This window comes from Mauremys reevesii, linkage group 2 (assembly GCF_016161935.1).
Source record: "Mauremys reevesii isolate NIE-2019 linkage group 2, ASM1616193v1, whole genome shotgun sequence".
Lineage (NCBI taxonomy): Eukaryota > Metazoa > Chordata > Testudines > Geoemydidae > Mauremys > Mauremys reevesii.
The window spans coordinates 124795036-124818564 of NC_052624.1; the positions used below are offsets into that span (position 1 = coordinate 124795036).

General features: G+C 38.6%; 1 protein-coding gene across 6 annotated transcripts in view; it reads left to right on the forward strand.

Annotated features, from left to right (window-relative positions):
- The window catches only part of ICE1 (interactor of little elongation complex ELL subunit 1), a 76306-nt gene that overhangs the window by 26913 nt on the left and 25864 nt on the right, over positions 1-23529 (forward strand). For 2 of the 6 annotated variants that reach the window (XM_039522189.1, XM_039522187.1), the window contains exons 7-16: positions 2420-2457; positions 3614-3696; positions 4009-4048; positions 4134-4193; positions 8076-8165; positions 8273-8332; positions 9808-10181; positions 11092-16140; positions 16761-16929; positions 21297-21457. In XM_039522189.1, the coding sequence (XP_039378123.1) occupies positions 2420-2457; positions 3614-3696; positions 4009-4048; positions 4134-4193; positions 8076-8165; positions 8273-8332; positions 9808-10181; positions 11092-16140; positions 16761-16929; positions 21297-21457 (6124 nt within the window). Of the gene's footprint in view, positions 1-2419; positions 2458-3613; positions 3697-4008; positions 4049-4133; positions 4194-8075; positions 8166-8272; positions 8333-9807; positions 10182-11091; positions 16141-16760; positions 16930-18803; positions 18993-21296; positions 21458-23529 lie in introns of those variants that run through there. The other 4 variants (XR_005593550.1, XM_039522191.1, XM_039522190.1 and 1 more) reach the window with 3 other exon arrangements.

Here is a 23529-nt window from a genome sequence, read left to right on the forward strand (position 1 = left end):
AGAGTGCAAACTGATGTGCAGAGTGGCTGAACAGGAATTCTGGGATAGCTCCTTATTCCCTGGAGGACAGGTAAAGCGCTGGTGAGTGTCCACACCTGCTGAGCAGCGCTGGTGTCACCAGCGCTGCACTCCTTATACCCCAACCCGGATGGGTTTTCAGCCAGCGCTGCAACCAGGGAGTTGCAGCGCTGGTTGTGCCCTGCAAGTGTGGACGGGGTGTTAATTGCAGCGCTGGAAAGCCTCCACCAGCGCTGCAACTTGTAAGTGTAGCCAAGCCCTCAGTGTTTGATTTTGCAAAGGGACACATTTCTGTTTAGCCAAAGTGAGCAGAGATGCCTCGTACTTGTGTGAACAGTGCAGATAACTTCTGCTATGTTTGTGGTGAAGTGACTTTTGCATCACAAAAGTGCAGTATAACCACTATGGTTAAGAAAGCCTATCACCTTTATTTTGGCTGCAAAATTGGAGATCAGGACAAGAGGTGGGCCCCCACGCATATGCTGCAACACTTGTGCAACAAATCTTCGCCAGTGGTTGAACAGGAAAAGGAAATCTATGCCTTTTGCAGTGCCAGTGATTTGGAGAGAGCCAACAGATCATACCAGCAATTGTTACTTCTGCATGGTGCCTCCAGTTGGGAAAGGTGTGTCAAAGAAGAAAAAGTGGACTGTGCATTATCCAAACATTCCATCAGCTATACGCCCAGTACCCCACGGAGAAGGGCTGCCGGTTCCTGATGCACCAGAATCATTCTCACTTGAGTCAGACGAGGAAGAGGATGAAACTTCTGGTCCTGAACCATCAATGTCACAGGACCCACATTTTCTCCCATCCTCCTCTGAACCACACCTCATAATACAAGGTGAACTGAATGACCTTGTCAGGGATTTGGAACTACCCAAGAGTAAGGCAGAACTGTTGGGCTCCAGACTACAGCAGTGGAATCTCCTGGCAGGTGATGTTAGGGTTTCCATGTTCCGTGACCGTCAAAAGGATCTTGTCCCATTCTTCTTCATGGAAGGTGATCTTGTAGCTGCAACAACATCGATGGTGTGATGGCAGCCCTCAACATCATTCACGATACAGATGAGTGGAGACTGTTCATTGATTCATCGAAGACGAGTCTTAAAGCTGTTTTACTGCATAATGGCAATGTTTTGCCATCAATTCCAGTTGGTCATGCAGTCCATATGAAGGAAACCTATGACAACATGAAACAACTTTTGAGGTGCATAAACTATGACCAACATCAGTGGCAGCTTTGTGGCGATTTGAAGGTTGTTGCTCTCTTGCTTGGTCTGCAGACTGGATACACAAAGTACTGCTGTTTTCTCTGCAAATGGGATAGTCGTGCAAGAGATTCCCACTACATCAAGAAAGATTGGCCGCTCCGACAGTCATTGGAGCCTGGGAGGAAAAGTGTTCAGCATCTACCACTTGTTGAATCAAGGAAGATTTTGTTACCACCCTTACACATCAAGCTGGGTCTGATGAAGAACTTTGTCAAGGCCATTGACAAAACACAAGCAGCTTTCAAGTACCTCCATGGAAAATTTCCAAGGTTAAGTGAAGCTAAGATAAAGGAAGGTGTCTTTGTTGGTCCTCAGATTCGTGAACTTCTTCGAGATGGTGCATTTGACCATGCACTGTGTGGCAAGGAAAAGACGACATGGAAAGCCTTCCAGTTAGTGGCAATACATTTTCTCAGAAACAACAAGGCAGACAACTACAGGTTGTTGGTGGAAAACCTCCTCAAGGCATACAAAAGCCTTGGTTGCAACATGTCACTGAAGATACATTTTTTGCACACTCATCTAGATTTTTTTCCACTGAACTGCGGAGCAGTGAGCGACGAGCACGGCGAGCGATTTCACCAGGACATTGCAACAATGGAGAAATGCTATCAGGGCAAATGGAGCCCATCAATGCTTGCAGACTATTGCTGGACAGTGACAAGAGATGCTCCATTTAATGAATACAAGAGACAAGCCAAGAAGTACCGAGTAGACACTGAATAGGACTAAACTATGTACATAATAGTTTTTTGCCTTTTGTTTCATAATAAATTTTATTTAGCTAACCCTTTTGCTGATTTTTAAAGTGTTACATAAACAGGACAGGTGAAATATTATCATGTAAAGCAACCATAAACACATGAAAAGACGTAGGTTTACAATTTATGATTAAAACTCGACTATCTACACAATATACATAGACATAAAATGTAAAAACTTAAATAACTTAGAAACAGTAGCCAATCAGTTGTTTTAATTGTCGTATTTGAATTCAGCACATCAAAATACATAATAAATAGCACATTTTATCTCTGAATCAGACGACTTCTCAAAAATTGTAGACCAGTGATATAGAATCATTTTTTAAATTTTTTTTACATTTTTTTTTTTATTTTGATGGTCAGGAAGAAGAAACTGGAAGCCAAAGTGAAGAAACTGGAAGGTAATTGTCACTTTCATATTCATATTTAAAGAACTTGGCTAAAATTCTGGCTTGATGGCTGGGGAGCCTGCCTCCTTTGACTACACTATGGAGTTTTCTAAATGCCTGTCCTGCTTTTGAGATAAGAGCTAATGGTGTGATTGAGTAACTTGCTCAACATTCAGCAAGGAAGGAACAGATTTTAGAAAAATTATGCAGAAAAAGCCAAATGGATTTGGTCATGGGCTGGATGTGAGTAGGGGAAGGATTTGAAGATGACCTCCATTTTGCAGACCTGGGTGACATGGAGGATATATTAATGTCAGTCATAATGGAGAATGAAGGTAGGAGAAAGGGTTTGGGAAGAAAGATGATAGGCTCTGTTTTGGCCCCATTTATTGGCTCTAAAGCTGAAATATCTGAAGGATGATAAAGTTGAGAATGAACCATAGCATACACATCTGTAGTGGAGAAGAGGTTCTTAGATGGTGCTTTACAAAATGCAGAAATTAGACTATAGCTCCAGAATCTCCTGAGGTATGTCAGGATGTCATAAATAATAAGTCATTACAATCAGTATCTTTTGGTTTCAGCTCTCTAATTTTGATAAGTCACCTTAATAAAGTCTCTACAGGTGAGTGTTTGGTACCAAAGGTCTTTGTACTCAATGCTGAAACTGGATCATATTCAGCCTTGGTGCAAGTGAGCATGGCTCCCACTGAAGTCAAAGGGACTTGCATATTATATACTAGGACTGAATTTGACCAGATTCCTATGAAACATAAACACATTTTTATTTTTAATTTAACTTCTAATTCCCTAGCCCCTTCATTAAATAGGATAATAGGGCATGTGAAAAATATCACCACCCAGCTTGGACCTGCCTTTCCTATCTGGGAAGTATGGGGTAGTATTTATGTTCATGAGTGGTGGTTCATATTGTGATGCTTTGGTGTTGTCTTATTTTAACTTAAAATATACATCTAATCCTGGTAAAATACTTCAGAAGAAATCACACATACATTGATGGATCCCAGTTAAACTTTCAAAGGTTAACAAACCAGAAATGCAGGGTGTTTCCATAGGTGTGCATTCTACACTTGTATTTGCTGGTTTCAGGTACTTCGAGTTGTGCATTAGTAGTCTCATGCCTGTGGTTCTTTTTCCTTAAATAAAGAGGCTGCAACAAAGCATATGCAAGACTTCAGACAATTGAAGACTGAAAAGAAAGTTCTTGAAAAGGAGCTAAAGAAGGCGCAGGTAGTAATTGGCAACTTTTTGGGAAAAAATCTTTCTGTATTTCTAAAAGACAGTTGATACAATAACTGAATTTCATGAATATCTCAGCTTGAGGTATTCAACTATTAACTACTATAGTAAGATCTTGAATTAGCTTGGGGATATTGAGTTACAACACTTAGTATTTTAGTTGCCGTTTCAGAATCTACACAGCATTTATAAAGTTAGTGCACTCTAAATATTGACCAAAGATCGTTGGTCTTTTCAATGTAAATACTGTAAAATATATATGTATTGCATAACAATTTAACACAGTTAATTAATGTTAAACAGGGAAAACGTGATGACTTTCCCAAAGAGAAATGCAAAAAGGGTGAGTTTCTGTTTGCTTTCAGTTTTATAGTTGTATTTAAACTGTTACTTTCTGTATGTCATTAAACTGTATTCGTTCTTTTCAGTGTTAAAACATGCAGAGACACAGAGTGCAAGAGAAGATCCAGTAGCAAACATAGACAAAGGTACACTTCTGTTAGACTTTCTTCTGTGCAGTTCAGATGGTTTGAAACATACTGTAATTCTGCAGAAATATATTTTGCTGTCTTGGCAGCAGTATTTTTAGCAGTGCAGATGGTTGGAAATGGATTTATAATGAATATATATTATAAGAGCAGAATTAGTTGGTATTAGGAATGAAAAGCAATATACTTTTATGAGGGGAATATACAGCACTAAAGTTGATATGCAATTCATTTCCGTTATTTCATGCTGAGGAGACATATTCATTTTAAGTTGTCACTTTTTTAAAACAATTTTTCACTTTTCATATGCAAACACCAGTTAACAATTACCCAAAATCCAGCCTGAAAACAAATCGACAGACTGGACGATATCCCATCATCTCAGTCCATTTTCCAGTATCCTCAGTTCAGATAATGAAGAGGCAAGTAAAGCAAATGATACAAAATATGAATTAAATCTTTGGTGTTCTTTGTCAAACCGACAGGCTATACCTTCCCCAGGGAGGCAAAAATCCAGGGAGAATGACCTAAAAGAAGGGATATGAAAAATTTGTTCATAATGAATCACTTCTGCCTTGTACCTTGCATAAAGCTAACACGTCTGCTGAATATTCAGTAGACCGTTCTGCTATTTACTTCTCTAATTCCAAATGGAACTGGCTGAGCAAGCAAAGCAAACACTGTCCTGACTATAACCTTCTTCCAGAATGCATTTTAATTTAATTGCTGAGGAGGGATTCCTCATTTTAAGTGAGGGTTGCCTAACTTGTACTTTTGCAGCTCATATATGCACTCTCACCTATGTGCTCTTTTTGAACACCAATTGTTTCATTTTTAAAAACTACCTACAAAATGTTGATGAACACAAAAATGGGGGTGGGGGAAGGAAACACTTTCCTTTTTTTTTCTGTCCGGTTCTATTCCTTGTTTTAGAGCATTTGTATACGACTTATACAAATAAGTCTGACATTTGTTACTTATTGCTTGTTCGGTTTTGAAAACTTTAGTTACTTTGCATTTCACGTCATCCTTCTGTTTCTAATTTGGTGTGTTAATTTCAGTTTCAGGAAGTGGGAGGGCTTTGCTATTAATGAGAAGTTTGTTTTGAAAATAGCTGCTAAGTAGATATCTCCGAATCAGAGAACCCATAAATGACAGGTGGCAGTGGAAAATACCTATTGTTCATAACATGCCTATTTATGTATAGAGGTCAGGTTGAAGTGTAATACCACAGCGATTTTCATAACTGCAACAAAGCTACATGGTGGTAATCTGACACAAACTATCAAAAACAAACATGTTCCAGCTAGTCTAAAATTTATTGTTGTATCTTGAGTTGTGTGTTCTTCTCTACCAGTGACACTGATACAGGATACACTTAGGGTGCACGGAAAAAGGGATGGAAAATATTATACCACTATGACATAAAACAGTGGTACACCCTCATCTGGGATACTTAGTTCAGTTCTCATCACTGTATCTAATAAAGGATATAAGCAGAAATAGAATGATTCAGCAGATAGAAATGCTTAGACATGGAAAACATCCATATAAAGAGAGGGAAGATAGGGACAACTTATTTTGTAATAGAGATCAAAATGAACGGACATCATTATAAATATACTCTTGTTCTGATGAGCTCATGAATAAGGCTAAATTTTAGTCATGGGTATTTTTAGTAAAAGTCATGGACAGGTCACAGGCAGTAAACAAAAATTCATGGCCTGTGACCTGTCCATGACTTGTAATACATACGCTTGACTAAATCTTGGAGGGAGGGGACCTTGAGCGCTAGCAGGCAGAGGCAGTGCACAGAGCTGCCTGGCCACACCTCCACCTAGGAGCTGAGGGAGGAGGATGTTGTCGCTTGTGGGGAGCCCCCTGAGGTAAGCATGACCCTGAGCCCCCTCCCACACCTAAACTCCTGCTGCGGCTGTGGGAGAGGGGCACGGTGGCTTGAGACTGTCCTAGCAGTGGTTGGTGCAGCTGGCCCAGGAGCTGTCTGAGCTGCTCAGGTGGCCCCTGGGCCAGCTGCACCAGCCACTGCAGAAGTCATGGAGGTCCCGGAAAGTCCCGGAATCCATGACCTACATGACAAACTTGCAGCCTTAGTCATGAATGGTACAGAGAAGTGGAGAAGATGCTCCTATTTACTGTTTCACATTATACAAGGGCAAGTGGATAATCAGCGAAATTGAAAGGAGGCGAATTAAAAACTGATAAAATGGATTTTTTTTCCCCATGACATACGGTTGCCAAAGAAGCTCGTCACAAGGAATCATTTGGTATGTCTACCCAATGGGAAACATGAATCCCAGTGTGAGTGGACAGATTTGCATTAGCTACACTATCTTGCATGCTAAAAATAGCAATATGAATGTTGCAGCAGACTTGGGAGTTAGTCAGGCTTGGATTTGGATGGCTAGCCTGAACTGCTGCCCTTGTTGAAATGTCCACATTATTATCTTTAGTGTGCTAGCATGAGTCTCTCTGTCTGTGCTGGCGGATCGCCTCCCAGCCTCAGTGTAGATATAGCCATTGAGGCGAAGAGTTTATAAAGATGCCAAAAATGGCTGGATATTTATATAAATAGATATAACTTAGATAATATTTTCACCTCAAGGTTCCAGAGAGACAGACAAGCTTTTCATCTCGAGGCCAAAAGACCAAAAACATCAAGACACTTGATCATGGCCTTGGATAGGCCAAGAGACTACTCACACTATAACAAGTATCCAAAATTTCATTAGTAATGTAAAAAGAGAAAAAAGTAGTAAGAGACAAACCCTTGTACTTTATGCCATAAACCAACCTGTGAAGACATTATGAAGAAACTTGCTCTATTAGCAGGTTTTTATAATTTAACATTTCAGAGATTCTTGCACTTTTCCTGAAGCAACTGCTACTGACTGACAGAATTAGGTAGACCATTGGTCTGGTCCTGTGCACCTGTACATACGTTCACAAGATTGTTAGCATTCTCTTCATTTTTTTTGCTTTTCTTTTTAGTGCTGCTGTAATTGTATTTTCATTATTTAACCATTTCAGTGCACACCCCTTTGAAAGTTAACACTCAATATCAATCTGTCTGCATTTACTTAATTTCACGTGCTTTGGTAGTGCCTTTTAAATAAGGTCTTTGTCTTAATGTTACAGCAGGAAGTGGCAGGTAGGTATCTTTAAATTTATTAAAAACCTCCATTAATTTTAACTTGATTGAATCTGCTCTCAAATTTCTTGTTTCATTTCTATCTCTTCTGAATTTATTGAGATCTGTAGGAGGAGAGAAAGTGATGGCTGGCACAGTGCATGGGGAGCTGCAGGCCAGGGGCTTAGGGACAAGAGAGCCCCGCACCTGCATGCCTTAGAAGCTCAGTATGGAGAGCATTTTTCTTAAAGTCTCAAAGACTCTCTATGGGGAGGACCAAGCAATGGACTGGGGCTTGTGCTTCTCATGAACTACAGCCTCTCTATCCCCTGCAAATCCTACATGCAGCAGTGTATAGCTTTGGTTCCTCTATACCATCCTTGCACTAAGTGTTGAGCCACTGACAGAGTGAGGACTACCTGCTGCATGATTCAGGTCTGATCTATTGCTTAGGATATTGGGTCTTGATTGTAGCTAAGCAAATGTACACGAAAACTTACAATTACCCAGGAGAAGCACCTGCCTGAAGAACAGTTAACTCCTGGATTGGGTATCTGGGATATATTTCCCCAGATAAAATGGTTGCTTTACCTTTTTTTTACACTTGTAATTAATATATAATATATAATGCTAGATTTTAGTATTCTCTATTTTACTGTATTCATATGTGTATGCTTACTTAGAACAAAAGTGAAATTTAAGCTGTTTAATTGTAAAGTATTTATTTTTAACAGGAAAAATAAAGCTGCTATTGGAGGAGCTTTGGATGTGCATTGACAGCACAACAGGAAAAACACAGAACCAGGAACATGATTATATCTTGGGTGAGATGGAGCACACAAAGTCTTGGAATGCTGTTGAAAGCAATTTTTCTTTCTTTCTTTCTTTTCTCATTGAGAACAAATTTTACTAATGACTATTTTTTTCTTAGCATCTTCTGTTCAGGGTCACTCAAAGATGCCAGAAAAAACAGGCAAGTTATTTACAGAAGGTATGTTGCAATAGGTTTTTAATGTATTTGCTTTAAAAATAAATGCACTAATTCAGGCTAAATGCTAATCTATTATCTCCGAGCATTACAAATTAGCTATTCTAAAAATGTTATGTTGTGTCTTAAACACCTTACCTGCTGAATATTAAGTCAAATATTGGTGTGGTTAAAATATCTAGAAAAAACAATTGATTTTATGACCAGGTACTACAGGGTAGCAGGCAGACATTGCTGAGCTCTTTCTCAATGCCACGAATAGTAAGAGAGAACTGAGAGGTGGTCATGCTTGCTCCACCCCACATGCCCTGGGATGGGAAGACGTGAGAGCATGCCAGGCATGCACTGCTGTTCAAAATATTCTGATCTCATGCGCAAGATGTTGCATTACAAGTGGGATCTGTGTGTACAAAATATCTCTAAGAACCACAGATACTCTGAGTTATGTAACTTTTTTTTTTTCTTTTCTGTTCTATCTGGTACATTAGCTTTTGGTGTCCTTGGAGACGGCGGTCAGAATGTGAAATGAGGACTGTAATGTTAAAGTCCATTTCTTGTTTTGTCTAAATCTTGCATTTTGAGCTCTTGAGGAGAAGTTCCATCTTTGCTTTTTCTGTACAGTGCCTGGCACAATGGTGTCATGATCCTTGGAGTCCTTAAGCACTTATATTATGAAATAATAAACTATAACATCACAACATTGCTTTGTGTGTCAGTTAAGATTGGGTCTATGTTTAACACGACACGCAGTCTAAAAAGCAAGAATGAAGAGTTAAGGCAACCAGCTGTTCTCCACCCAGAGAGACATTTCACCAACTGCCATACTCCACAGAGAATGCACTGTAATTTTGCCCCAGCAGGGATGCCAGCCTTCTATCACCCTCTTCCCTAAATTACATTGTCACCACCATCACCAACAGTTCAAACTCCCATCCCTTCTGCACACTTTTCTCTGAAACTACATATGCTTACGTGTGGGAAAGGATCTGCTGGAAGGATGGAGTCTGTGCTGGCACATCTGTTTGCAGAGTGTCAGGCGTATGTCGGTAAAGACACTATACTACACATTGTTCTAATATAAAAGAATGAAAATTACGACATGCTACATGTGTATCTAGGGTTATTGAAATATATGTGAAATACTACATCATGTAGTTCTAGTGCAAATGGACAGAGTTAAGATTGTTCAAGCAGTCTTGATTTTTGGCTTTTCCTGACTCAAGTCCTTAACTGTACATCCTTAATATTCCAAATATCTTTTTGATGTGGTAATGTATAATTACATTTGAGACTATATGAAGGTCTGCATTTTAATTATAGTCCAGGAACAATATTTTTGAAAATGAAACTCCTTGGTCCTTTTTACAGCTGTCTTTGAAAATAATTAGAAAATCATGACCAAAATATGTTGAATCACAAAATACTTGATAAAACAGAACGAAAAATACAAGAACCTGTTATATTTTTGTCTTTTGTAGAGGTTGCACAAACCCACCGAAAATTCAGGAAATCTGATGACAAAATGCTTCACCCTCATTCTTCACCAGAAACCATTGAAAAACAAAGTTCCTTAACAACAATGCAGATAAAAGTAGACAAGGAGCCTTCTGGAGGTGATCAATTTGAGAGCAAGGCCACTGAAGGAGGTCTGCAGGACTATAATGGTGACAATGCTTTTTATGAGGACAAAAATATAGAGGTGGTGGTACAGACAGACTTAACAGACAGTAGCTCAGAGTCCTCTGATCAGGAACAAGAACAGCTTGATGGAAACTTGCTTGATATATTGAACTGGGCAAGGCCTCTCCCCCCTCTTCTATCTCCTGTATGTTTTTCACCAATGGCTACACAGGTGAGTTACAGTAAGACTAAATTGGCAATAGCTCAGCTTCTCTAGTACTGCAAAAATAATTAAAGGGATTTGATAGGCTTGTCTAAAGTATCAGTGTTTGTCTGTTTTCAAACACTTTACAGGGACTTTGTCACAATGTTTAGATCCAAATTTAAGTTAATTTTTGCTGAGTTTTTTTTTAAATACACTTTATTTTGTGGAAAGAGAGACACAGACATAATCTCCTGTAATGCACTAAGTGTGCATGACTAAAATGATGGCATGGAAATCAATAAATATACTGTACAATATACATTACAATCAGAATATAAGTACTGACTCAAAAATCACGTCCATAATCATTAATGTCCCCTGCATCCAGTACTTCTCATGGACTTGGAAAGTTTTTAGTTTGCTATAAGTGCTTCATTAGGCACTGATACCTGTTTACCAAGGTTATTAGAAATCGGAATTTGAGAGAGAAACTCTCAAACTTGAGTGCCTAAAGATGTACTTGTGTTGATTTTTTTTTAAAGAATCTAACTTGAGGCACCAAGCATTGAAAAGGTGGCCCACATAACTTAAACCTCCTTGTTTTACTACTGCCTGATGTAGTCCTTTTCCCCTTCCTTTTTGTAGAATTTATTATTCCATAGTTTTCACCAGTTGGTATTTTAGAGCAAAGGTAGATACCAGAAACTGAATTGTTCTTTTGCATTAAAGGTGTTCCCTCTAGGCCATTATTAGAGAATATTGATAGAGAGACTTGTAATTCTGCTGTCCAAGCTGTACCTGTTTAAGTGGTTACATTTCATAAGTTCCCAATGCTTGCCAATACATTCACTTAAAAAAAATGTAATAGCCATAGAATTATACTGAATTTGAAAAACTGCAGTTTGAAAAACTGTCCTTTTTGTATTTTTAATTAAAGGATAATCTGTTTGGAGAATCCACTGATTCCAGTGATGAGGAAATTGATCATAATGCTCACATTGTGGAAAGTATTTTAGAAGAAGGCAAAGCAGAGTCACAGAGTAACACTACCTTTGTCAGTATGAAAGAAAGCAATGAAGATGAGAAATCACATGAACCTCATGATAAAGAAATCTCAACTAAATTGAGAGAGAATGAAGAGATGCCAATTTATATAGACGCTTTCACAGCAAAATTAAGATATGTTAAGGAGAAAGATGTTGAAGCAAAGCAAACGGAGATGACTGTTTCAAGTATGAACACATTTGCCAATGAAGAACATTTGGAAGAGGATTCTGATAATATAGGATCTACAGAGACAGACATAACACTGAAGGTAGCAACACCTAAACTGGAAGCTATCAATGAGAAGGAAGTTCATACTGACGAGATACAAATTAAAGATAAAATATCTTCAGCTGTGTCATCTAACTTCCAATACTTGCAAGAAAAATCTAATGAACTAATACAAACAGAGAAGACTATAGTTATAAATTTAAATACTACAACCAATTCTGAACATATGAAAGAAAGGTATAGTGAATTAATGGAAGCAGAGGAAGCTGAATTACCAGGAAAAGGAGAAACACCAAAACCAGCATCCACTCTCAGAGATGATGTTCACTTGCAAACTGGGGAACCCATCTTTGCAACTGAAAGTGTGTTGGTAACCCCTGAGAATTTAGAGGAAAAGCCTAGCGAAGTGATGGGGAATGAAGAAATGGAAGATGAATCCAGTGACATACAAACAAAATCTAATGTAATAAATACAACACCCTGCATAGAAGAGCACATTGAAAAAGTAACCACAGAGGAGAGAATAATGGCTACAATAACCATAAAAGGATTCTGTGTAGAGACAAGTAATGAACCAAATGATGAAGAGGACGATGTGAGATCTAGTTTCAGAAATTCTAAATCCTTTTCTGGAGCAGAGCACGATAATGAATTGATGTGTCACGGTAATGGTGAGAGAACACTCCTGCAAGCTGAAATAGACTCTGAAGCTAAAGATATCTCCATTAAATCACAATGCTCTGAAGAAAAAATCAGCAATGAAGAGATACTGGATAAAGAGTTTGAGCATACAAAACAACATGGAGTAAATGAAGAGGGTGGACTAGAAAACAATAATGCTTTTAGACATGACTCATTTATGCTTGCCACTGAAAGAAGCAGAGATTCATTATATATGGATGGGGAAAACCATATTGCAGAGGTATGCAGAACTGCTCGCTCAATATCTGCAGAAGATGGATATGGGGAACAGCGCAGAACTGGAAAGCAGTGTGTTGAGGTCAATATAACTCAGCCTGAACAAAATATTTTCACTGGTAATTCAGTAAACAAGGAAGATTTTCTAGAAACATATAAATTTGCTAAATCGCTCCATGTTATGGAAGTTGGAGAACTACAAGATACAAAGGAGGAAAGGTGTCTACAACCTAAACTAGACCATGAACAAAAAGATGCTAATAACATATTGCAAAAGAAACCAGATTTTGAAACTACACTTATGTCACAAAACCCAGCATCTGGTATAAATGGAGAAAATGATCCACTAGAACCTGAAGAAATAGTTCGAAATAATCATGTATTACTTGCATCAGAGTTTGTCACAGAAAGAGCTAGTGAAATGAGACAGGCAAAAAATATATACATTGCATCGGAACAGAAGTCTTCCAAATTTCAAAATTTTATACAAGTATTTCAACCTCAGGAGATTGAAATGGAAATGGAACACTTGGAACTTGGAGAGAGAAGCAGTGGGTCATTAGAAACTGAGAAAATAGATACTGTGAACTCTGTCATAAAAGAAAGTGAACACCCTTCTTGGGCACAGTTTCTGAAACCTCTGGATTCATGTTCAGTAACTGAAAATTCTCAGTGTGAGGAAATAAAAGAGAAATTAAATGACAAACCATGTGAGAGCGTGGTGATTCAGAACTGTAACAGTTCACCTGGTTTGGAAGAGAATGGTGTGGAGGAAGTGGAGGTGAGAAACCAAATTTCAGATGTCTCGGATCAGGTTTTCTCAGAAAAGGATTCTATTGGAAAACCAGCTTTACCCATAGAAGATGTCTTGCAGACTGGAAGTATAGATACTAAAAAAATAAACTCACCTGTCACAGCGACAGTTGGTTTGGAGAGCACAGCAGTGTTAGTTGATTTTACTGCTTTCAACTTTCAGGTGTGTGGTGAACCTTTCAAACAGAATTGCCAAGCATTTGACACTAACAATGAAGAAGAGTCTATTACAGTGCTTAGTACTGCTTCATCCCTAACTAGAAGAAATGAAAAATACAATGATCATGTTATTCAAAGTATGCCTAATTCTGTAGGAAATTTGGTGAAGGGCAAGACAATACAGAATGATAAAGAAAAGATCAAGCCACTTGATTGTCCCAGTAATAAATATGACAATAAAAATAGAACAGAAATTGAAAATGAAAAGGACCAGTCAAATGCCATAGAACCACAAAAAACATTGATAAATATACAGCTCTTTGGTACAAGTTCTGTTGACAGTGATACACATGTGGAAAAGGAAGCTAGTCTGGTTTTTGAAGAAGCAGAATGTGAAACATGTAGCTTGAAGGACATTAGCACAGCTCTTTCTGTAATAAAAGAAACTTCACCTCAGAGAGTGGAGCCTCTTTGCTCTTCTAAAGGTCAGGTCAGACCTATAGAATATAGGCTCGATGAAAAAATGAAGAACAATGAGAGAGAACTGAACATTGTTAAGCTGTCTGGAGAGACCAATGGGAATACATCTTCTAAAAGTATTGAGGTTCCAAAGGAGACGGATGACTCTGAAGAGGAAGAGTTTCCTTTCAGAAAGGTCAAATATACAAAAGAGCATGAACGTTTTTTAGTGTCCAATGAGAAACTGAGAACTTTCTGGACTTATACAGTGGATGTGCCAGACATTCACACAGCTGTTGATGAAAATAATGATGACAAAATGTGTGAACTCCCTCCTTCAGTGTACTCAGATGCACTAGCAGATATGGCTATGCCTTGTATAACTCACCACTCTCCAAGTATTGTGAAGGAGCAGTCATGTTTAACAGAAAAGGTTTATCCTAAAGGCAAACTTTTCTCAGCACATGGAATTGTATTCCACAATAATGAAAATGAGAGTGCTTCTGAACGTAGAGAAAATTTCAAAATAAGTGGGTCAGCATCTGACAATGAGAATAGCTTGATAAAATTAGAAGAATTGTCTACATCTGCGAAGGTATCAGAAAAGATCCCCACAAAACGAACTACTTCAGAAATTAATTTATCGAACCATATGTTAGCCAAGTGCTCAGAAATCTACAAACATGTTATAAAAAATAATAAATTAGACACAAGTCTGCCTGGCAATTTCTTACAAATAAATGGTAATGAAAAACTTGCATCAAATATGGAACAAAGTGTGTCTTGTGATGCTGGCATAGAAGGGTCTAAAGCACATACAGCGTTTTGTGAAGAATTAAATGATAAACAAAAAGAAACTTGTGTTGCTTTTGCCTCATCAGATATCAACACAAATATTGTTCAAGATGTCAGTAAGTCTTGTTTCGATGATAGTTACAGTGATGTTTTTCTTAATGAGACACATTTTCAGAGAAAAGGTAGAAAGAATTCTGTCAAAAACTATCAGCATCCAACCGTGTCTGATGAAATATCTGACCCTAGACCAGTCAATGAAACTTCTAAATCACAAAAAGCAATATTTGAAAACACACACATTGTGGACTCAGAATCATCTCTAGATCTTGTATCCAAAACCAACAGTAGATCAAAGTGGAAAGTCCAGGAACCATCAGATATCTTCAGTGTTTCAGCCAAGACATCAATCCAAGCAGACCAGGGCAGACTAACACAGAGATTACCTCAAGATAAAGGAAAAACAAAAACTCTGCAGGTCCAACTAACCCAGCCGGTTCTAGCCAATGCTGATACTTCTACACCAACCAAACGTTCACCTGAGACCATCAATAAAATTAGACAAGAGATGGGTCCACCTTTACCTCCCCTGCTCCCACCTCTGATAGCTACTCCTCCAAGAACTGTGCGTCCCGTTTCTCCGATAATGTCTTCATCTAGCCGGTCCTCTCTGCCATCTCCTCTTGATGGTCTTATTTCCCCTCTAAGAGTAACTCCAGTTCCTCCACTAATGTCTCCTTTGTCAGATGCTCCAAAGTACAAATCTCCCCCTATATTTTCCACTCCATCTCCCTCAGAGACAACAGTTGGTCGAAGAATCCTGTCCTCACCTTTGCAATTTTGTGCTGCCACACCAAAGCATGCACTTCCTGTGCCAGGAAGACTTCCTCCACCTGCAGCTGGTAGTTCTGCTTTAGATGCTCCTCAGGAGAACTCTGTGAAAATTTTGGACACTATGTATCCAGAGCTATCACCAAGAGCAAGAACACTCAACATTCTCAAAGGTAACATTCAGCCCAACAGGCGTGCCCCTTCAGAATACAAGAATGTACCAGGGCCAGTGAGTCAGTTCAGTGGGTTCAAAGCAATTTCTTCTACATCCACTGCTTTTGTTAAAACAGGAAGTAATTCAGAATCTCTCAGTAATAAAGAGCAAAAAGATTCAGGGAGTCAGAGTCATGTTGGAAAAAGGATATCGTCAGCCTCTATGCCGAGAAGTGCAAAGAGGCTGAGGCTAGACAGTGAATTGCCACAATTGGAGACTAAGGAAGATGTTGCAATCAAAGCTATGGGAGACTTTAATATTGAAGTACTGAGTGCTGCAGGTAAAACTGTCTCACTCAACAATTGTGAAATTAGGCAATTAGCAGCCAACTGCAATTCAGAATTGCCTTCACCAGTAGAGAATATTACTGATCCTGTGACTTTGGCACTGAAGAAAATTGCTGAATCCTGTTTTGACCTGTTACCTGTTATTCGGAGTCATGTGTACGTGGGAAATATTTTGAAGGTCCCGATAATGAGAGATGAAGAGAAAGAAGTTGTCTATGAATTTGGTATCGCAAACAAGGTACATAGCATAATTCTGAATTTCATATTTTAATAATCCCCTTTGTCCAAATGGAGAGAATACAAATGTGTAATAAATTAAACTAAATTAGCAGACAGGCCAATTGTAATGCAGATATTTATACTGTCAAAATGATCATAGCAAAAGGCTGCAAACTTTTGAACATATTGCCTGGTTTTGGTTAGTGTAAAGTATCCCAAAATTTGCCTACCCAATTTTCATTGTTCATCTAGGTGTTTCTCCACTTATGTGCCAGTCCTATTTAATAGGATGTTATTGTAAATCAAGTTATGAGATAACAGAACATTTTTAATTTCATTTTATTTAAAGAAAGGCAATGAAAAGTCACACCGTTCCTTCTGGTTTGCCTCTAGTTTATTATACTTTTTTGGTAAGTCTGGCCTCACCTTGGTTACTTTTATTTTTATCCTTTTAGATTTGTTGCAAGTTTCACCATGTGCCTTTTTAGTACAATTACCAAGAACATGGTATTTCTTTCAAGGCCAATATCACAACTGTTTACTCAGCATACACTCAGAATAATACTTTAATCTTTTGAAGTTCTGTCAACTGTACTGTGGATAATGAATGTTAATAATTGCTTTTGTGTCTTGTTACAGCATTTAGCAGAGCCACTGCTGCATGCTGTTCTCAATAAACTGAAGACTCAGAAGATGTCTTTGAATCACAATTTCACTCAGGCTCTATGTAGAGTATACATAGGAATCTGTCGGCAGTTGGGAGATTTGGAAAGAGCCCGCCTCTTCTGCTACAGCTTACTTAAGGAAGGTATGGTGTGGCATAGCCATTTTGTGTTTGTTTGTTTTTTTTTTCTTTCTAGATTGTGTTTTCATCACATGCTTCATAGATATCTATCTTAAACGTCAATGAAAGCTGTTTAAGCAAACAATCCCAAAACACATTATAGTTCTAAGAACTTGAAGGTGAATATCAAAAATTAAAATGGTCTTCATTGATTTTCAGCTGTCTGTATGGATTTTCAATGTACAAGTTTAGAGAAATGCAAAGAATAAACAGTGCAAATAACAAATTATTTAAATTCTTTTATTTAAATCTAAAAAAAAATCATAGCAAAAGGTTTGTTTGCAACATATGACTGCTTAACATTTTTAAGTTTTAAACACTGTTAGAATCCCTGTCCTGCTTGGTACATTTATCTCATGGGAATCTCAGTGAGTCCCCTTGGTGAGTTCTAATCTTGTTCTCTTTGGAGCACCAGGATTTTCTTACTCTGTAGCCTGCTTTTGTATTGGCCTTCCTCCTGCAATTTTGTCTGATTCTCAAGAAACTTTGCTAACCTTCACTCTTGTCTTGAGAACAAACATAGCACTTATTGCAGGTTGCAGGTGGTGATGAGAGATTACAGCAGAGTTCACTGGTGAATCAGAATTATCATGAAGATAATTTCTTCATGTTCACCAGTATCTGCTCCCTTCCATCCATGTGTGCATGTATTTCTTTCCCTCTGTCCATGGCTATGGAGCTCATAGTTAAAATTCTTCATATATGGTTTAGCAGCATTTATGTTCATCATATATAACGTCTTTAACATATGAAGAAATCCTTCACTAACAGGATACAGTACGTTAACAGACAAGGTCACATTCACCATACTGTATTGATACCAAGTTCTTCTTTGGGTGATTGTACACACAGAGTCCACTCAATGAGTATGCACATCTTGCATGCAAGATTGGACACTTTTGGCCATCAGTTAGTCACTGGTATGCCAGATTAGGGAGGTATCCCCAGTATCAACCTGTCCTCCACTGGCTGTAAAATGAAAATTTATTCCTTTGCTGGGTGTAGTAGGGACTCATCTACCACCTGTCCACCTTTCCCTCTATGGGTAACACAGTGGGAGTCAGGGAAGGAGTCTAGAGAGGATTCTATGAGAGGTAGCAAAAAAAGACTTGGCCCTCATAAGGAGTACCCCTCCTGACACCCTCCCCTCCATCATGTGTCTCCAACCTCAGTTTTTCTACGTTTAGCAGCCATGGCCCTATTGGACCTCCGGGGTGTACAGCCATACTCCAGAAAGCCTGTATCATCCTCTGTCTCTTGGGCTAGTTCGTCCTCCCCTGAAGAGACAAATTAAGTCACCTCAGATAAACTAGCTGGTGCAGTCTTGGATACTGTAGAGGCAAGAAGAGGTTAGTGAAGAAGAGCATCAGCTGTGAGGGGAAGAGCTGATCCCTACTGCTATCTTCTCATTCTTCCCTGATGAGGCAGTGAATCTTTCTATAGCTGTCTTGGTGGACGAGTTCAAGGTGTTGAAGGAGCTAATGAAACACATGGTGGAGACCTTGGATATACTGTTGGAGAGGTAGCTCAAGAGAAATAACAAACTCTTGAACATGGTTCATGCGTCTACCCGAAGGTGGTCACCATGCCCATAAATGAGGAACTACTGCATCTACAATGGCTGCTTCAAAATGAGTTGACAGGAGGCATCTGGGACCAGGTTCACTTGTAGTAGCAGCTAGTCAGGAGAGATCCAAACTTAAATCTACTCAGAAAGAAGGACCCAAAAGAAATTGGACCTCTTGAGTATTAAGGTGTATGTGCCAGCTAGCCTCCAGATGAGGGTGATTAATTACCAGTCCTGCTTTCCAAATATGACTTATTATTTCTGTTTGTAGACAGACTCACAAAGGAACAAGACAACACTTACGATGTGAGGCTTAAGGAGCTCAACTAAAAGCAGAGAAAGTTGAGAGGTGACATGGTTACTGGGTATAGGTACTTATAAATGAAAAAAATATCTGATAGTGTGGGAAGGGGGTTCAACCTTACTGACGAAGGTATAACAGGATTCAGTGGTTGGAAGTTGAACCTTGAAATAAGATACAGTTTTGCAGCCGTGAGAGTAATTAGCAATTACTAGAGGCTAGTGGTGGGACTCACCTTCACTTGGTCTTTAAAATGATGTTAGATATCATTCTAAAGGATAAGAGTTAATCCAGTTTGTGGGAGAAATTCTGTGGCCTGTGTGTGTGTGTGTGTGGTGGGGGTGGGTGGATGGTCAGAATGGATGTTTGTGGTGTTGATCACTTCAGTAACACAAGAATTGGGTCATGCAATGGAATTAATAGGCAGCCAGTTTAAAACAAACCTAAGGAGTATTTCTTCACACAGTTCAGAGTCAACCTGTGGAACTCCTTGGCAGGGGATTTTGTGGAAGCCAGAGGTACTACTAGGTTCAAAAATGAAACCCCACACGAAAGGGGAAACAGTGCAACTAACTAGACTGGGGCAGGGATAGCTCAGTGGTTTGAGCATTGGCCTGCTAAACCCCAGGTTGTGAGTTCAGTTCTTGAGGGGGCCATTTAGGGATTTGGAGATTAATTTGTGGAGATTAATGGAAGGAGGAGGCACACATCAGAGCCCCAAGGGGGCTCCTATTAGGGCCCTAGTGGGGCTCTGGGTGTTCGCTACTTCCCACCACCCAACACAGATGTAATGAGGTTGAGTAGTGTCCGCAAAAGACACAACTAATTATTCCTCAAGAAAGGCTTTTAATGACTTACGACTATAAAGGCAACACAGACAGAATAAGAACAACAGAATTAAAGACCAACACTGAGTGAGAATTAATATAAATGACAAATTATACTGGAGACAGGCACAAGTACAAGTAATATTATGCATTAACTACTTATTCCTATAAGTACATATATAAAAGACAATTAATATTGGAAACAGTTACAAGAACATGCAATGCTGCTATTTTTGATTAGCTAACAACCTTACAGGCGTTATATCCACCTCCAATAGCATATAATTCTATGTGATACTAATACATTGATTAACTATATTTTACCAATCTTAACATATATATATAATCAATAAACTTTTACTAACATTTATGCTAACTTTATGGTAACTTATACCATATAAGACAGGCACAGTGACTTGCAAAGTTACTATGATTTATAATCTGTTGATCTTTCCCACACCGTACCCGTTTCCAGCAAGGCACAAATACATATACTGTTGCTATATAAGGATTTACTATTAACTACTACTACTTTTAAACAACTTCAACAATTTATTGATTAAACTTAACCTATAGTATTAATACAGACTTAAGATTAACCAGCTCGAGCATTACCAAACCGTTTTACCTAATACCTCACCCTGTTTTCATCCAAAGATACATTACCTTTCAGTTGACCATTCCCTGCACTGGCCAGGCACAGATGGTCAGTGAAGCACAAGTCCCTTTGGTTCAGGGAGTGTATGTGAGCAACACACACACACACACATGCGCTTCTGCATTTTATTTATACAGTACTTGCTGGCCGTGCTTTTGAACAAGTCAACCAATCAAGGTGGCCAAATTTTACAGGGTGACATTTGCGGTTGTTTTGAACTAATGAACTGTGCACCTGTGACCAGCTCATCTTTCCTTTTTGCAGCTAGTTGTGGTCAATTTGCTAGACTTAAAAAACCCTAAATCAGCTTAAAGAAGTGTCTGGTTGCAGAGCATAGTAACCACAAGTCTGTATCAACCTTTACAGAGTTCCCTTCTTAATCTATAAAGCTTCCTAGATAGATTATGCTTATGCTTGCAGGATTCTACTATACTCGCTTCTTACAGCTTCCGGAAGTTTGAGGCCTAACAGTACTTAGCCTGACACTACTTGGCAGGGCTTATGCACATTATGCACAAATATGTCTGGAGATTGGTCCTGCTTTGAGCAGAGGGTTGGACTAGATGACCTTTTGAGGTCCCTTCAACCCTGATATTCTATGATTCTATGAACTGCACAAAATAAACTGAAATATCTTTGTCAAATCTCATAATCTTGGATTTGACTTTAACAATATGCCAAAAATCATTAATTTGAATTACACTACCAGTTCCTGTAATTCCTATTTAAAAGATGAATGATTTTGAAGATACTATGTATATGTCAAGACTGTATACTAATCTTCTGAAAATTATTTTAGTAAAGTAACTCAAAATTTTTTTTTAAATGTGCTAATGTATCTTTTGCACCTGTTTTACACACTGGAAAAATTAGGAAGAATACCTGTAAGGAGTTAGCCTTTGCAATCTGAGCAGTAGATTTTAAAAGGGTATTCAGAGTTTATCTTTTTTGATTTATCCTTTCTCTTTTCTCTCCCAGACTTCCCAGAATCTGCCAAATTAACTTTGTTTATCACAAATGTGTGGGATGATATATTCTCCTTCCAAGGCGTGATTAACAAAGCTATGCAGTTAGTTGTCAGGAAACGTGCCCGAGGAGAGGTGCTGAACTATCTGCGTGCTTATCTCAGTTGGGAAAAGGTAACTTGCACTTTTACTGTTTGGGTAGGTCCCTTATGCCTGCACTGATTTCTATGAAAGATCAAAGCCTTGCAGACTAAAGGCAAAGAAGGCACACTGTACAAGTCCCCCACATAAACTGTTAAATTTTACAACTGATGCAGCTTTTTATAGCTTTTTACTACTGTCAAGTCTCATTTTGTTAAAACCTTGATGGTTTATCTTTACACATGTATCCTTTTTCTTACTAAACCTTTTCTTTTTTTAAACTTTGCCTGAAAGTCTGTTAGCTTGTCCCTGACTTTCCTGTTTTTAACTCTGATTTTATAAAGCCTTGCCCCCTCCCTCCCAATTTTAAGTCTCACCCATAGCTTTCCTCTCTGCTCCATCCTAAAACTCATCACCTTTTCCATGCCTCCCCCACCTTATCTCTGTAGAAATAAAGGCTATTGTTGTTCCCCCTACATGAGATTATTTTTCTGGGATGACTTGCAAAACCACAGGTGAATTATGTTACTAACAAGTAATATAGCCATCTCACTCATGCTGATAAAGCCTTTGTAACACACCAACACTTATATGCATACACAGTATTTTTTGTATCTAATGTAACAGGCTATAGAATGCCTCTTTAGTGCGTAAAAGTATTATATTTCAATAACTACATTCCATTTGATGTGGTAAAATGAGTTGCCTCCATTATAAACTTCTAAATCTGTCTACATCTTCATAAAAGACTTGTCTCTAGACAAGTACCACTTTATACTATTATATTTAATGGTGTAACCTTCCTGTTGTGGATAGTTATATGTTGGTATAAAAGTGTCTTATACTAGTACTACAATTCCCGTATGTGAAAGGGAATAAGCTACATTGGTATAAGACACTTTTGTACAGTAACTGTGTCCAACATTAGAGGTTCTACCAGTATGACCATTTCAGTTTAAAAAAAAAAGACGTACACAACTGTGTGTAGCTCAGGCCTAAGAAAACAGTAGTATAATAATATACTTCTGTAGCAAAATGTGTAATTACTGACTCTTTGGGGGTATTTGTAGTTTTCTTTGGTGCCATTGCAGTGACTAGTTCAGCAGCTTTCACACCATTTCTCATTTATGTTCTGTAAATCCCTATGAACTGGAAGTTTTGGCTGTTAGTGCATGTTTCTCTGGGATGGATTCTTCCAACAGTGAAAAATATTAAATGGTTTGAATAAAAAGAAGTGCTACTTCTAAAGTAAGAGATGAGTGATTCTTGAGGAGCACTTCTAGGTTGCTTCAGAGCACATTTCCGAAGTGGTTTTTTTCGTTTGTTGTGCAAGGTCCTTCAGATTTCTTAAATTTACAGCATAATTTACAAGTCAGATGAATAGTGTAAATTTACACATAGTTAAAACATTTGTTTGAGTAACATGCCCAGAAGCTAAGACTAAACTGAGCAATAAATTTTATTTATAAATCGTGCACATCCTAGTTGCTTCCTGAGTTGTAGGTCACTCAGTTTTATAAATGCTGATGCAGATTAACTCTGAATAGGATAAGATGTGTAATCATTGCATGCTAGCAGAGTTTTCTGAACTTGTGGAGGGAAGGGGAAGAATTTTAAAACAAACTGAAATGTTTTAGGTATTTAACGGTTAAAAATTGCTATTTACCTTCAGTTTGCTTTACTCTGAAAATTTTGGTAAGTGACAAAATAACAAGTGAACGTTCTAAAGAGCTGGGCCCATACCACTGCAGGAGCAGTACATGCTGCATTGGAAACATCGGGGTGCTACCAGAGCATCTGTAGTAGTGTAGGGCAGGAAGACGACCAGGCTGGATTCCTCCTATAGCTCCTCAGACCCAGCACATGAATATGTTAGCAGCCTTTCCCATCTGCCCAGGGAGCAACAACATAGGAGAAGAGGCCCTCTACATCTAGCAGGCAGAGGTGAGAACTGATCTGGAGAACCAGTGTGTGATACTGGTGACTTATTCCCACTCTGAGATAAATGTACTCATGCTGCCTACTAGTCTCATTCATTCCATATCTCAAGTTGTAGGAGTTTATGCAGTGCTGGAGGATTAGAGTTCAAGCCTGCTGATGATGCA